We start from the raw sequence: 15,714 nt of genomic DNA on the forward strand, positions 1-15,714 counted from the left end.
TGGCTCAATTTTGATTTTAAAAAATTTACTCGAGCTCCTTAAATTTTCGCTGGTGATGTATTTTTACCAGTTCTAAAATCAGTATCAACTCCTCCGAAGCCAATTTCACCATTTCTGGACATTCTTAAGTTTCCAGCAAGATTTTTGATTTCTCCAGAATTTTGAAATTTTTCCAGATGGCGTATGGAAATTAATTCAGGTACCTAGTTAAAAATTCGAATTGTGGCTTATTGTCGACCTGTTAGGCCACTTTTGAGCCGATTTTCAGCCATACACCTCGAGTGTGTTTTTTTTAGGTCATATTACTTACCTTATATTATTTATTGAAGACAACCTTTGTGGAATTGTAAAAAAAGGTCGATAATTTTTCAAAGTTTTATTAAAAAAGATGAAATGAGAATGAGAGAAAAAAGAAGTAGAAAAATGAACGAAAATTAAAATAAATAGATGGGTTCTTACATCGATGAAAATTAGAATGAATTTTTTTCACAATCACATACTTATTAACTTACCTGTGTAAATGGAAAAGTATGTATTTTTTCATTAAAACAATAAATGTACCTAAGTACTATAGATCCTTAAAGTAAATAATTGAGCCATCAGAATGTGATGTGACACATTTGAAGAAGGATAAAATTAGTAAAATGCAGAATAAACATAAATGTACTCGTACGAGTATTATTTATTCTAAATGCGAGAGATCTCTATTTTTGTTAAATAGTACAAAATAGTTCTAATAAAATTATAATTATGTAAGTTTTGCGATTGTTTTATGTTTGAAAAAACTGAAGAAAACAAGTTGGTAATGTCGAATAGGTACATAAATGATATATTATGTATGTAGATGTACTATTCAATGCCTACCAACGATTTGGTTGCGGGAAAGTACTCGATGGAAGTGAGCAAATGGGTAGTTTGGTCCTAAGTTATAATATCTAAAATTTCTGTGTCGATCCAGGAGAATAATTACTCAAGTATGGCACATGATACGCGACGTTATAGCAAACAGGTTGAGGAGAATTTTGGATTGTTCAGGGTTAGAGTTTGGCAGAGAGAGCTTTACTGTTTGGAGGCGTTTTGGATTTCAGCAGCTGATGACTGGTAGTAGGAACCGGATGGACCAGCAACAGCAGCAGAAGGATATCCAGGGTAGTATTGCGGAATATAGGGGTAATTGTAAGGATAAGCCGAGTAAGGAGTTACGGGCGAAGAGTAGGGAGTAGCTGAGTAAGGTAGAGCTCCTCCAGCGCCTTGGACGCCGAATCCACCGGTGGCCGAAGCTGTGTATGGTGAAGCTGAGTATTGGTATGGGTAGAAGGATTGAGGCGATTGGTATACTCCTTGGTAGGGGGTTGGTTGGTATTGGCTGTAGTAAGGTGAAGCGTACGTTTTACCATAGTATGACGATGATGGGTAGTATGGGAATGGTGAACCTGTGGAAGAAAAAATTGGATTAATATTGGGTAAATACAGGTGTATTGGACTTACAATGGAAATATGATCCTTTAATTGCTGACTTACCGATGGCTCTGGCTCCAAGATGAAGGGCAGCGACTTCTGATTTATGAGGATAGTACGATGGTCCGGCAACTATGGGACCTCCGACGACATGAGGTGGCACAGCAGATCCGTGAGAAGCTTGATCTTGGGGTACGACACCAAGGCCGGATTGATCTTGGATTTGCGAGCTTAAAACGGGGTGTCCGATAGCACCACTTGAGGAGGAAGATCCGTCAGAGACACCGCCACCGCTGACACCGCTGCCTACTCCACCTACACTGTGGTGTTGACCGCCGTGATGGAAAGCTTGGATGTAATCGTGAGCTAAGCTGCCGTCTTTGTAAGCGTTTGGTCCGCCTAATGTGCCGGTCAGCGGCTCTGCTTCGGTTTTAATTCCGGAAATTAGTATGGCCAGGAGGACGGTGGCTGAAACCTGTTGAGTAAGCAGATACGGAATGATTAAAGTAAATTTCGGGTGTATAGCATGGAATAAGTAAATGATCAAAAGTGTAGCTAATAGCTAAATTTTATTTTTTCCAAGGCTGGATCATTCCACGTCAATTTGACAAAGAAGTGGTAAGGGAGGTCAGCGACTTTTTTTAAAAATTTTCCTGCGAAAAGATCTTCCAAAGGGATGACCAATGGCACAAATTGCAGCCCTCTAACCTTTTTTAAGAGCTGCTAGGGGCTGTCAAAACCAAAATGGAACATCTTCTAATAGTCAGTGGTTTTGAAAGACTTTTTGGTGATATCATGAAAATCAGTGTTGCCAGTTTTTTTCGTACAAAAAATTAGCTCAAAAAGTCTCGAAACGTAGTTTTCATATCGTTCCGACTCTCAAAAATTCTAAAAAAATATATATATTATGGACAAATTTCTATGCTGAACAACGTATTAAAAAATTTGGATGCAATATTTCGTGAAGTCGATTTTTAAAAAATTGAAAGTTTGCGAAAAATGCGATTTTTTGATTTAAAATATGAAAAAAAGTTTTGATTGGTGAAGTTGATCCATTTGACCCCTATTTTCACGTATCCGTTGAAAAAGTTGAAAAACTCCTTTCACTTGATGAAAATAAACTCATCACGAAAAAATCAAAATTCGAAAAAAATCAATTTTCAATTCCAAACATCAAAAAAAGTTGAAATTTATTCAGTTGTCTTATTTTGACCTTTTTTTTGACGTATTTCATGAAAAAGTTGATGCAAAAAAATTAAAATTTGTTCATTTTTTGAATTAATTTTTTTTGTGATGAGTTCATTCAAGTGAAAGGGGTTTTCAACTTTTTCAACGGATACGTAAAAATAATAGGGGTCTAATGGGCCAACTTCACCAATCAAAACCTTTTTTCATGTTTTAAATTGAAAAGTAGCATTTTTTTGCAAACTTTCAATTTTTTAAAATCGACTTTACGAAATAATGCCACCTCAATTCATTATAATATGTTGTTCAGCATGAAAAGTTGTCCATAATATAGAACGATATGAAAACTACGTTTTGAAACTTTTCGAGCTAATTTTTCGTACGAAAAAAAGTGGCAACACTGATTTTTATATCACCAAAAAGTCTTTCAAAACCCCTACCTACTGGAAAAAATCCCATTTTCGTAGGTATCGCGGTTATCGAGTAATCCACTGCTGAAATGAATGATATTTTAAGTTCACTGAAAACTTTGATAACCCCTAGCAGCCTTTAAAAAGGTGCTTTCGGGAGGTCTTCCCTCAAGAAAAATTAAAAAAAATTCGCCGACCTCCATTTTACCACTTCTTGGTCGAATTGATGCGGTATGACCCAACTCTCAAACTCGAGTATTCTGGTTTTTTGCCAAAATTGTGAAAGACTCTCATTTTTGCAGAGAAACCCCTGTTTTTTTTTCAGAACATTCGAAAAGTATAGATTTCTTTACCTTCGGTGTTTGAGTAAAAACGTATTTTTTGTTAAATCAGCGAACAGTATTTCAATAAATAGTCAATCAGCAAATATCATTTCAAAAACCATTGAAAAATTACTAATTAATTTTAAAATTATGACTGCAGAACTATTCGGGTTAACTGAATGTATTGTGCGGCTTTGATACTATTAGCTACAAAGATCAAGCTAGATTTTTCGTCGAAGGACTGACCAAATGTTAGATAAAGTTTTTGTTACTGATATTGTGAAAAGTATAGGTGAAAAGCGGAAAGATATACGAGACTTTTTATTAATAAATGAAAAAGGTAGGTAAATAAATGGTTTTTAAATTTAGATTTTTTTTTTTAAATTGATAATTTCTTGACAAAATTTCAGAACCATCAACCAATATGGTGAAAGCAAATGCGAAAACTGTCTTGCAATCAGCGAATAACCGATGACTTGTTTTTTTTAAAAAAATCAATGTATATATCGCGTTGCTTTTTTAACCACAGTGACAGATAAAAGACTTTTTCAATTCACTTTTTCAAAGTTGACCAAAATTCAGATTATTTTGAATAGAATCGTTGATCAAAAATCAATTATGAGAAAATTATTTTTTGAACTTCAGAGAAAAGAAATTATAGATGATGAGATAAGAGAAAACTAATACACAAGTATAGCTGCATCAAAACGTGAAGAAATAAGTATATAAGTAATTTTGAAAATTAAATATACAAGGTGTCCGGTGAGTGAATGGCAATACTTCAGTTTTGGATAACAACCAAGTACGATTAAGAAAAACGCGAGACTTTTTATTTGTATGTAAGTAGATAAAAAAAGTTAATAGGTACATAAAATAGTTCAAATTCAAATTTTTTGCAAATTTACTATTTTTCAACAAAATTTCAAATCCATTGACCAATAGATATGGCGAAAGCAAATGCAAAAGCTATCTTGCAATCAGCGATTAGCTGATGGGCTTGTTGTCAAAATTACTTTATGGAATGAATTGTAAAGAAAATATCATTTTTCACCCAATAAAAGTCTTGTTTTTTGGCCAGAATTGCAAAAAAAAGTTCAATGTTCTGCCAAAAATTCAGGTTTTTTTGTCCTAGGTTTTCAAAAAGTCCCACTTCTTAGAAAAAAAAGTAAGTACTTATTATTTTTTTCTGCTTAGGCTGTCTTGGAAAATTCCGTTACCTATGTCAAAAGAAAAAAAAAAAGAACAAAAAACTGTTTTTCGCCAAAATTGCTAATGAAAAAATATTTTTTTATACCTACTCTCTAAATTTGAAAATTGAAACAGTTAAATTTTACTGCTTAGCAGTCACGACATTTTTCCATTTCAAAAGCAGTAGTTTTTGACTGCAAAACAGTAGAAAATCTACTGAATTGGTCAGTAAAACATCATTTTGACAGTAGATTTTCTACTGGTTTGCATTCAAAAACTACTGCTTTTGAAAAGGCAAAATGTCGTGTCTGCTAAGCAGTGACATTTGACTGTTTCAAATTTAGAGAGTAGTTTTTGCGCGATGTGCGAAAAAACTATGTTGTTTTCACTTTGTCATCGAGTAATTTTCAACTTATAGCCAATCAGTTAATAGTATTTCAACATACAGGGTGTCCGGGGAGTGATGGTGGTACAAACTTCATATTTGGATACAACCTGGTATGACTAAGAAAAAGGATTATGTGAAGGTGTGGAATACCTTCAAAATTGAAGGGGCAAAATTCGTTTTCAAAATCTCATGACCCAAAATCCAATTTTGACCATGGGAATCGGTAGTACATTGAAAAATGTATCTACAATATTACCTATTATGACTTTTTGTCGAACTTGCCAATTTACAAATGATTTTTAATTTCAAAAAATCGCGATGAAAAAAATAAAATGTTGAAATGAATTACCAAGTACGTCAAAAAATAATCAAATTTTGTTATGGTCATTTTTTTCTTACTCTAAAATTTGAAAAGTTTTTGAAGCTCAACAATTTTCGATATGTATATGCTAAAAATGTCATTAAATTTACTATTTTTGAGCTGTAAAAACTTTTTAAATTTAAGAGTAAGAAAAAAAATAATTGAATGTTTATTCTTGTACGAATGGTTTTATGTAGTTGAATGAACTTTATTCGACTTCATTTTAATAAAAGTAGTAGGCACATTCTACTTAATAAATCATAAAAAAGATCAAGAAATGAAAAATCAGCTTCAAGTTGACAATAGTGAACTTGGCAGCCAATGCAACCATCGACAAATAAGTACCTATGGTGAAAGCAAATGCAAAAACTATCTTGCAATCAACGAATAGCTGATGGCTTGTTTCATTTTATAACGGAATCTTTGGGATACGACAAATTCTGACTTAAATAAATTTAAATCCTCCTCTCCCCCAAATTGAAACATTTGGAAAAACGTCCTGAAAGCTGTCCTACTTTGTCCTGCTTTAGCAGGATGCCCTATTTGCCATACACCTTGATAATAATCCCTAGAGATGAACGAAAAAAAATGGTCAAGTTTTTTGCATTCACAAGGAGAGTACCAACAGAAAAACAGGGTAATCGAAGAAAGACCTCAAAATACACTAAGCTTACTGCATTGATTTTTTTCACAAGTCCTTATACAAATTGGTTAAAATGTCAGAAAGTGATTTTTTAAAGTTCCACATTACACTTGATTTATTCCTTTCTTGGACATAGGTAATACAAATATCTGCGCAAATTTGCTTCATTCTCTTTCATAATGTTAAATGTTATTGGTCATTTTTTTATTCAAAAGTTCTCAGAAGTCTATTCTATTAAAATTTTTTCCACGCTTTTTAAGGTTTGACACAACATTGAAATATTATACAGACTGGTCATTTTTTTCAAAGTTTTTAGAAGTCTGACATAATGTGAAGAATTCATTTCAATTTTCATGAAAGTCAGACAAAATACCTACTTTAGATCGATGTGACGGAAATTATGGATACCCCCCTCCCCTCCCCTCCCCTCCCCTCCCCTCCCCTCCCCTCCCCTCCCGGGAGTAAAAAAATATCCATGTCAAAAAATCGACGATTTTGAAAAATTTTCAAAACACGAATTTATACCCAAAAATTAACGATTTGAAAATTTTCACCCGCTCAGTTTAAAAAAGTGGTCTTGAGATTTTGGCAGCCATAGCACAGATCGATGCATAATATCGAATAGGTATTTCAATTCGAATCCGGACAATGTTTCTCAAAACAGGTTGGTTAGTGACAGGAGCGAAAAAACTACGATTTTTTTGAAAATGTCTTTTTTTAGGAGCCCATATCTCCTCTCGAGGGGCACCTCCGGAACTAAAAAAAATTCTGAGCAACTTCCAACTGAAAATGACGATCTCTACTGTATTTTCTCAAAATTATCCGACCTTTGTTTTTTTTGGGGGGGGTGGGGAGGGGGGACTTTTCACCCTAATGTACCTACTTTTTTTCAGAGTACTTAATGGTGTAAGTTCATTTGTCGTTTACGTATCGGTATCGTTTTCTGAACAGTTGACAATGTCCATATGGCCATAAATGTTGTACGAATTCAATCGCAACAATTAGTACAGGAATTTTAGATGATATGGGAAGATTTATTCGGACTAAATCCTACAAAAGGTTTTTTTGCGGGATACTGTAGTGGAAGGGGTCCTATTTAACATACTAAAAGTCCCACCCCGTACCCCGCGTGCGTCGCGTGCTAGAGCGTGAAAAGTGTCCCGCCGCGGCGTTTTTTGCGATTTTCTCGCGAGGGTTTGATTTTACGTCGAAAATGGCTTTATTTTTGTGTTCTACGTCAAATTTCCGATCTATTGATATATCAACTGCCCTTCTACCCCCAAGGGGGGTGGGACCAGAACCATTCAAATGAGAGGGGTTTTCTAAAAAAAACAAAAAAGCTATCGGCGCATATGGGGGATGAAATGGTCCCGGAGAGTGTTCGAGTTGATACCAGCATGGAAGGTGGGTACCATCGAGAAACTTCCGCGTGAAAAATTTCAGATCCACGCCCCCTCCCCTTTTTGGGGAGCCCCCCTTTTCTGTAATTTCAATAACACTTTTCTCAGCCCCATTTCGACCGATTTTGAAAATTTTTCAGTATGTTATGTATATCCTTAGTAAGTATCCCCACAAAAATTTTCAACCCCCTCCCCTCATATTTACCCCTCAAAATGGCGTTTTTTTATATTTTTTATGCCTATTAACAATCAATATTGCGAGGTAAAATTTTGGAAACACGTTTTTTGGATGTATTTTCGGCCCCCAAACATCATATACTGTTTTAGAAATTTTTGCTTTGGTGCGCCGGGGTGAAAAATTAGATGAATGTGTTTTAGGGGGGTAGGGGGTGAAATGGGAATTTTGAAAAAAATAACTATTAACGAGTAGGGTGTCGTTTTCATATGATTCGATACCGCTGAGAACGAATATGACTTCAGATTTTCTGCTACACTCACCTAGCCCCCTCCAGAGCCCCCCAGCCCCCCTCAATTTTCACTATTTTGGAAATAAAGTTATTTTGATGAAATTTGTGTCGTTTTCATATGATTCGATACCACCGAGCACGAATATGACTTCGAATTTTCTGCTACACTCTCCTAACCCACTCCAGAGTCCCTCAGCCCCCTCAATTTTCACTGTTTTGGAAATAAAGTTATTTTGGTGTCGTTTTCATATGATTCGATGTTTCTGAGCACGAATATGGCTTCACATTTTCTGCTGCACTCACCTAGCTCTCTCCACAGCCCTCAGCCCGACCTCAATTTTCACTATCTCTTGAAAAACGTCATCCAGACATGGAAATGACGAAATAAAAACGCAAATATGCATCATGTTGAGTGCAGCTATGTACCATGGAATAAGAAAATGAATGTGCACCGCGATAGAAACTGCCATATAAAAATTACGATTTTTGGGAGTTTAAATTGCGTTTTTTTCAAAAACATGATAAGAACCATTCTTATAGGAAATTATATGAGAACATTTTTTGAATAACAACTTTGTCGAAAAACGCGATATTTCGCGAGATAATCAAAATATGAAAATGACTTTATTTCCAAAATAATGAAAATTGAGGGGGCTGAGGGGCTCTGGAGTGGGCTAGGAGAGTGTAGCAGAAAATTCGAAGTCATATTCGTGCTCGGTGGTATCGAATCATATGAAAACGACACCAATTTCATCAAAATAACTTTATTTCCAAAATAGTGAAAATTGAGGGGGGCTGAGGGGCTCTGGAGGGGGCTAGGTGAGTGTAGCAGAAAATCTGAAGTCATATTCGTTCTCAGCGGTATCGAATCATATGAAAACGACACCCTACTCGTTAATAGTTATTTTTTTCAAAATTCCCATTTCACCCCCTACCCCCCTAAAACACATTCATCTAATTTTTCACCCCGGCGCACCAAAGCAAAAATTTCTAAAACAGTATATGATGTTTGGGGGCCGAAAATACATCCAAAAAACGTGTTTCCAAAATTTTACCTCGCAATATTGATTGTTAATAGGCATAAAAAATATAAAAAAACGCCATTTTGAGGGGTAAATATGAGGGGAGGGGGTTGAAAATTTTTGTGGGGATACTTACTAAGGATATACATAACATACTGAAAAATTTTCAAAATCGGTCGAAATGGGGCTGAGAAAAGTGTTATTGAAATTACAGAAAAGGGGGGCTCCCCAAAAAGGGGAGGGGGCGTGGATCTGAAATTTTTCACGCGGAAGTTTCTCGATGGTACCCACCTTCCATGCTGGTATCAACTCGAACACTCTCCGGGACCATTTCATCCCCCATATGCGCCGATAGCTTTTTTGTTTTTTTTAGAAAACCCCTCTCATTTGAATGGTTCTGGTCCCACCCCCCTTGGGGGTAGAAGGGCAGTTGATATATCAATAGATCGGAAATTTGACGTAGAACACAAAAATAAAGCCATTTTCGACGTAAAATCAAACCCTCGCGAGAAAATCGCAAAAAACGCCGCGGCGGGACACTTTTCACGCTCTAGCACGCGACGCACGCGGGGTACGGGGTGGGACTTTTAGTATGTTAAATAGGACCCCTTCCACTACAGTATCCCGCAAAAAAACCTTTTGTAGGATTTAGTCCGAATAAAAAATTTAAAATGACTGTACTAAATACATCAGTTCGATAAATTATTCGATTCGCCACACACGAAGCGATCGAGCGTTACAGGAAAAAATTGCCATCTAACATCCGACTATAGATCATCGTACTTATATGTATCTTCATACATGCCGCCTCGCTCTACCGGCAGTTGAACTGATCACCGATTTACCCTTCTCCTTTCGTGCAGTTTTCATAAGTATGTAGTCTGATGATCGACATTGAATTTTCTTTCTTTTTTTTCGATTTGATTTGTTATAGGTAGCGTAATTATATCGGATATCAAAAGTACAACGCGTGTAATTACATATCTCGTACGACAAATATGACAATAATTTGATAATACGACCTTTAGAAACATCATCGACACAATTGTAGTCATAGATGTGTGAAGAGCGATGCATCTGTTGTACATTCATGTATACCGGAGTCAGAGCGAAGATCAAAGAAAATAATATAGAGAGAAAAGACAGAAAATGGCGAAAAACCCGAGGGTTTCAATTTTTCCTTTTTTATTATCAATAGTGTCGCAAATTGTCTACGTGTAAGTCGAATTCGAGTACGGTTTGTTCTCTTTAGTTCATTGACACCGATGATGATGATGATGATGATGATGTAAGTTTTTTTTGATCATTCTTTCGCTTTATTTATCCATTACCGAACATCGTGAAAGTGTCTTTTAATACGACAAATACTCGTGAGTCAGCTGATTATATACGTATGCCAATTACATATCTGTTATCTGGAGAAAAAAATTCAGATTTCCAGTATTTACCTATTCATACGAGTAGGTATGTTGATATAAATTCAGATATCAGCGATGTGCTGATTTTTTGAAAATACAAAAATGTAAGAGACGTTTATAATGAAGTAGGGAGTGGTATGTAAAGTTATATCAAACCGCCAAAATCTTTTCCTGATCTGGTCAACGACTGAGATAGAGATCACTGTCGTAAACTGTCGTAAAATTATGCAATTACCTACCTAAACATCTATAGGTACCTATAGGTGACATTGTCTCAAACTTTTAAAAACGTTGAACAAAATCACCTGGAATTTTAAATTCGAATTGAAGTAGATCGACTTTTAAAAATTAATGGAGTACTTACTTACGTTAATAACTTTCAAAACCGGCTTATCTTGGACCTTAGAATGTCGATGTTATGTCAGAACTTATTCACCTGGACTACGCCTAGTTAAGATGAATTTTGCTCCTCTCCTCTCCCTATCAATTTTAGGAGAGGAGGGAGGTATCCTTTTGAGAGGATAGAGCATCGTTGGAGCAGCTTATAGAGAACCCGCAGTCCTAACGTTAGAGCGACCCTCCCCCCCCCCCATTTAAAATTAAAACTTTCATTAGGCCTGGCACGATGGTCTTATACCTACGTCTATGTAGACGAAATTCAAAAAATTTTGTCAGAAGATAGAGCATCGTTAGAACGTTGAAGTACCACATTTGGCCCATCTTTTTACGAGAGAAGGGGGACTGATCAAAATCACATGAAAAAAATGTTTAATTTGGTTTATATGTAGGCTATATCATTTTTCAATTATTTCCTCAAGTCGATCGGTGATGGTTTCGTATCGTTCTGGAGCCTCCAGTGGATTTTCAGATTCTCCGGTTCTTGAAAAAACGTTTTCGGTCAGGTAAAAATGGAATTCAGTTCCTATAAACTCGGATTTATTATCTTTGCGATCTTTTCGGTCAATTTCGGCGTCTATTTTCAAAATATCTTCATGCTGTTTCAAATCCAAAATATTCTCCAGCGATTGGATATCGAAAAAAATCGAAAATTTTGGATTAGAACCAGCACAATGGGAATTCGAAAATTATGGACCAATCGATCGAAAGAGTCATGAATCGGAATTGGTGCTGAATTTTATTTTTACCCTACTTGAGGCATTTTATGGCAATCTGAAGAATCGGAAAATCCGCCGGAAGCTTCTGAACGGTTTGAAACCATCAACTAATCGACTCGAGAAATTGAAAACAAAATATGTACAAACCTCAGTTTCTTATGTCTTATTTATTGGATCAAATTTTGATTTTTTTTTTTTCAAAGTGATTTTCAAATTCGCAATAACATTTTGGAAGACTTTCAAAAACTTGAAAAAAGAATAGGTTTTCCAATACATATTTTGTCTGAATTCCATTATGAGCTTGAAAAAAATTATAATGAATTCTTGACATTGTGTCAAACTATTGAACACGTAGGGAAAAAAAGTCACCTGGGATTTAATTCGAATTAGAGCAGATCGACTTTTAAAAAGTAATAGAGTACTTACGTTAAACTTTCAAAAACATATGTCACGTATATCGTCGGAAATCGTTTCATCATGTTTAATGAACTTTGATACAAATTATGTCAAACTGTATCAATTTGATGAAAGTAATAATTCTAGAAAATTGTATCAATTTTAGGATAAAATTGGCTCAAGTTCGTCAAACTTTGATAGAATTGTGTCAAACGATATCAATTTTAATGAAAGTACTTAATTTTACAAATTTGGATCGATTTCATCACAATTTCATAAGATTGTATCACACTTCTTTTGATGAAATTTGTTTTATAAAATGGGATCAATTTGATCACAATTTGATAAAATTGTATTTGGTTGCAGAGAATTTTATGGACTGTTTTTCAAGTGGTTTTGAATAATTTGATCGATATCAAATTATTTGCAAAGTTTGACTCAAGAAATTAAAAAAAAATCATTTGCAATTTTGGCAAAAAAAAATTATTATGACATAGGTAGCATGATTTTCCGAGGAAATCTGAGCAAAAAAAAGACTTCTGTAGTTTTTTTTTCAAGAAATGTGAATTTTTGAAAAATTCGGACAAAAAAAAATGATTCTGGAAATTTTGGTAGAATATTGGACTTTTTCTTTTGGCAATTTAGGTCAAAAAACAGGACTTTAAACTTGACAAGAAATGATATTTTCTGACAATTTTGGTAAAAATAAAACTTGACAATTTTGACTAAAAAACAGAATTATGTTGGAAAATTATTTTTAAAAAAAATTAGGTCAGAATTTTCTGGAGCTAATGAAAATGTTTTTATTTTCGAAGAAAACTAAAACTAAAAAATAAAAATGAAAAATTGCAAAGTTTGATTCAAGAAAATTCAAAAAAAGAATTACTTGCAATTTTGGTTTTAAAAAAAAATGATTTTCTTATGTACCTACATAATAGGATTTTTCGAGGCATTCTGAGCAAAAAAACGAACTTTTTTAGTTTTTTTTTTTTTTTTTTTTTTTTTTCAAGAAATGAGACTTTTTGAAAAACTTGGGCTAAAAAACACGAATTTCTGGCAAATTTGGCAGAATATCGAACCCTTTCTTTTGGCAATTCAGGTCAAAAAACAAGACATAAAGTTGGCGAAAAATTTCGGCAAAAATAAGACTTGATAATTTTGACTTAAAAACAGAATCATTTTGAAAAATTATAAAAAAAAAAAATTCAAGTCAGAATTTTTTGGAGCCAGAATGTTTTTATTTTCGAAGAACTAGAAAAAAATTAAAATACCTAAAAGAACTCGGAAAAAGTCAAATAAAAAAAATAAAATTGAAATTGGAAAGTTTGATTTGAAAAAAAATTACCTACTTGCAATTTTGGCCAAAAAAATGATTTTTTTACATACTTAATAGGAATTTTCACACTTTTTGAAAAACTTAAGCAAAAAACACGATTATCTGGCAATTTTGACAGAACATTGGGCTTTTTTTTGACAATTCAAGCCAAAAAACAGGACTTTTATTTATCGAAAAATGATTTTTTTTGAAAATTTTGGACAAAACGAGACTTGACAATTTTGTCAAATTGAAAACAGAAATAAAAAAATGTGATTCGGACACAATTTCAGAAAAACTTGATGACATCTTGACAATTTCAGTCAGGCATGAAATGACAATTGATGGTCAACTTTTCGAGTTATATAACTTATCAACCATCTAGTTGATTTTGAAATAAGCAATTAGATGAAGCACGAATCAAGAATAAAATTAATTGAAATAAAAAAATAAATATACTGAAAAAATAAACTTACGAATTGCATGTTGAATGATTTTACTCGACTTGATTATAGCTACAATTTTAGAACTGGAAAGGTACGTCAAACGCCGAACAGTGATCGAACGGCCGGCCCGTAGATCGTCTTTTATACACAAAATGAGCTTGTGTATTGGACTATTGGTTGGCTCAGGCGCATCATATATTACTCCTGTACGATTATGTGCCTTCTTGTGCCCCATGCCGCCGCCGTCCATCGTCATAAAGAAGGGCAAGACGAGTACTCGTAGTACATAAACAGCCAGAAAAGCATATAAGAAAATAAGACGATTGAAGATGCGTATCTATGTAGTATGATCGCACATGCGAGCAGAGTGGGCTACGCACCGCAAACCGGATCAATTCATGAGTCCGCAGAGTGCGGAACGCGGAAACCGGAAAATTACTGGGCGATGGGACGGTGAAATGCGTAAGCGTAGGCGCATTATGCCATAATTTTGTATCAATAAAAGGTATGTTTTTTTTTCGGTATTGAATATTGATGATGGCCCCTGCTTAGCTGATATTTGTGCGGTGTATTCGGCATATTCGGCATCCAGCTGGGTACCAAATACCAATGTCCATGAACCATCGAAATCTACCTACTCCGCAGTAATCTCCTCCGCCGCCTTTGATCCAAATTTGGGAATTTTGAGCGTAGGTCTCTCTAAAGGTGCCTGCAGAGCGAACAGCCGCTGGTTCTGTTTTCTGCCTACTGGAAGAGACGAGTTGGCGGCTGTTACGTAGGTTAGCCCTTTAAAATGGTCTATTCGTGATCCTCATTGTGAACCATGAAGTTTATAAAAATGTAGGTAAAATGTATTGATACGAGTTTTATGAATTGAAGATATCTCTCGGTGAGCTATGCAATTATTAATGGCAGATTTCGCGATTGTCTCGCCAAATTTAATCGTATTAGAGGTGGCGTTCATCATCGCACACGAAGTTAATTTACTCGCTCATCATTCGTTATCGTAGTCTTTGTATCATAACTCATAAGGTATTGTACTCGATATACCTATACATGTAGAAGAGATGGTAGCCGCTTTTGCCTTGTGGCTACAGTAGCGGTACTCTTTCGACAGAGTGTTGGACAAATTTTCTTTCGAATCGCTACTCGTATTTTATTTTGCACATTTCATATCTATCTGAAGCTGGGTGAACTGCTTTTCTACACTACTCACTACACATTTGACATTTCTCGTGGAATCTTTTTGATAACTTTGATGATTCGTTGAGCCGTTTTCAGCTACCCAACAATTTAAAAAAATATTTTATGGGAACATCCGATGCAAAAACTATCTTGCAATCAGCGAATAGGAATAGCTGATGACGGGTTTGTTCGTTTGTTGATGTTGATAATATCGCGATCTGGTTCAACTTCATGATTTCTCATTTTGTAATGAATTTGTTCGTGAGAGTATCAATAATTTGCCTAAGGGAATCAATCATGAACAAATTGATTATTTCTTTCATTTATGAATCAATTCGTTCGTGGAGGAGTCACTTATACGAATAAACTAGTTTGCGAATGATTCATCCAAAATTTACCAATTCGTTCGAGAATGATTCACCAAAAATGCATCGATTCGTTATTGAATGATTCACTAAAAAATCGATTGAATGAATCAATTCGTTCGCAAATGAGTCTTATACGAATCTATTCGTTCGTAAATTATTCACTAAAAATCGATTGAGTGAATCAATTCGTTCGCGAATGATTCACCGTAAATCAATTGATTCTTTGGCGAGTGATTCACTAAAAATCAATTGAATGAATGAATCATTTCGTTCGCGAAGGACTCGCTTATGCGAATCGATTCGTTCGCGAATGATTCACCAAAAATTAATCGATTCGTTCGTGAATTGTTCGCTAAAAAATCAATTAAATGAATCAATTCGTTAGTGAATGAGTTACTTATACAGATCAATTCGTTCGCGAATAATTCACCAACAAATTCATCGATTCGTTCGCGAATGATTCGTCAAAACAGAAAATTTCGTCGATTCGTTTGTGATTAATTCTCTAAAAGTCAATTGAATAAATCAATTCGTTCGCGATACGATATCACAAAAATTGTTCTACATATATGAAATTTTTGATGAAAAAGTTCCCATCTTTTATCGTGTAAGAATTGAATGTTGAG

General features: G+C 34.8%; 1 protein-coding gene across 1 annotated transcript; it reads right to left on the reverse strand.

Annotated features, from left to right (window-relative positions):
• Window positions 1–361: 361 nt before the first annotated feature.
• LOC135834885 (uncharacterized) lies at window positions 362–13,719 on the reverse strand. Its single transcript, XM_065348863.1, has 3 exons — window positions 13,566–13,719; window positions 1,522–1,933; window positions 362–1,433 (listed from the first exon to the last, which is right to left on the reverse strand). Exons 1-3 carry the CDS (start codon window positions 13,572–13,574, stop codon window positions 1,060–1,062), a joined length of 795 nt encoding a protein of 264 aa, XP_065204935.1. The 5' UTR covers window positions 13,575–13,719; the 3' UTR covers window positions 362–1,059.
• Between the last annotated feature and the right edge of the window lie 1,995 nt (window positions 13,720–15,714).

The sequence above is a fragment of the Planococcus citri genome, chromosome 2 (assembly GCF_950023065.1).
Source record: "Planococcus citri chromosome 2, ihPlaCitr1.1, whole genome shotgun sequence".
NCBI lineage: Eukaryota > Metazoa > Arthropoda > Insecta > Hemiptera > Pseudococcidae > Planococcus > Planococcus citri.

What these genes read in the sequence shown, in the direction of transcription:
- LOC135834885 (XM_065348863.1), bottom strand. An exon ending in TCTTGGAGCCAGAGCCATCG is followed by an intron (nt 1,434 to 1,521) that starts GTAAGTCAGCAA and finishes TTTCTTCCACAG; the next exon opens with GTTCACCATTCCCATACTAC.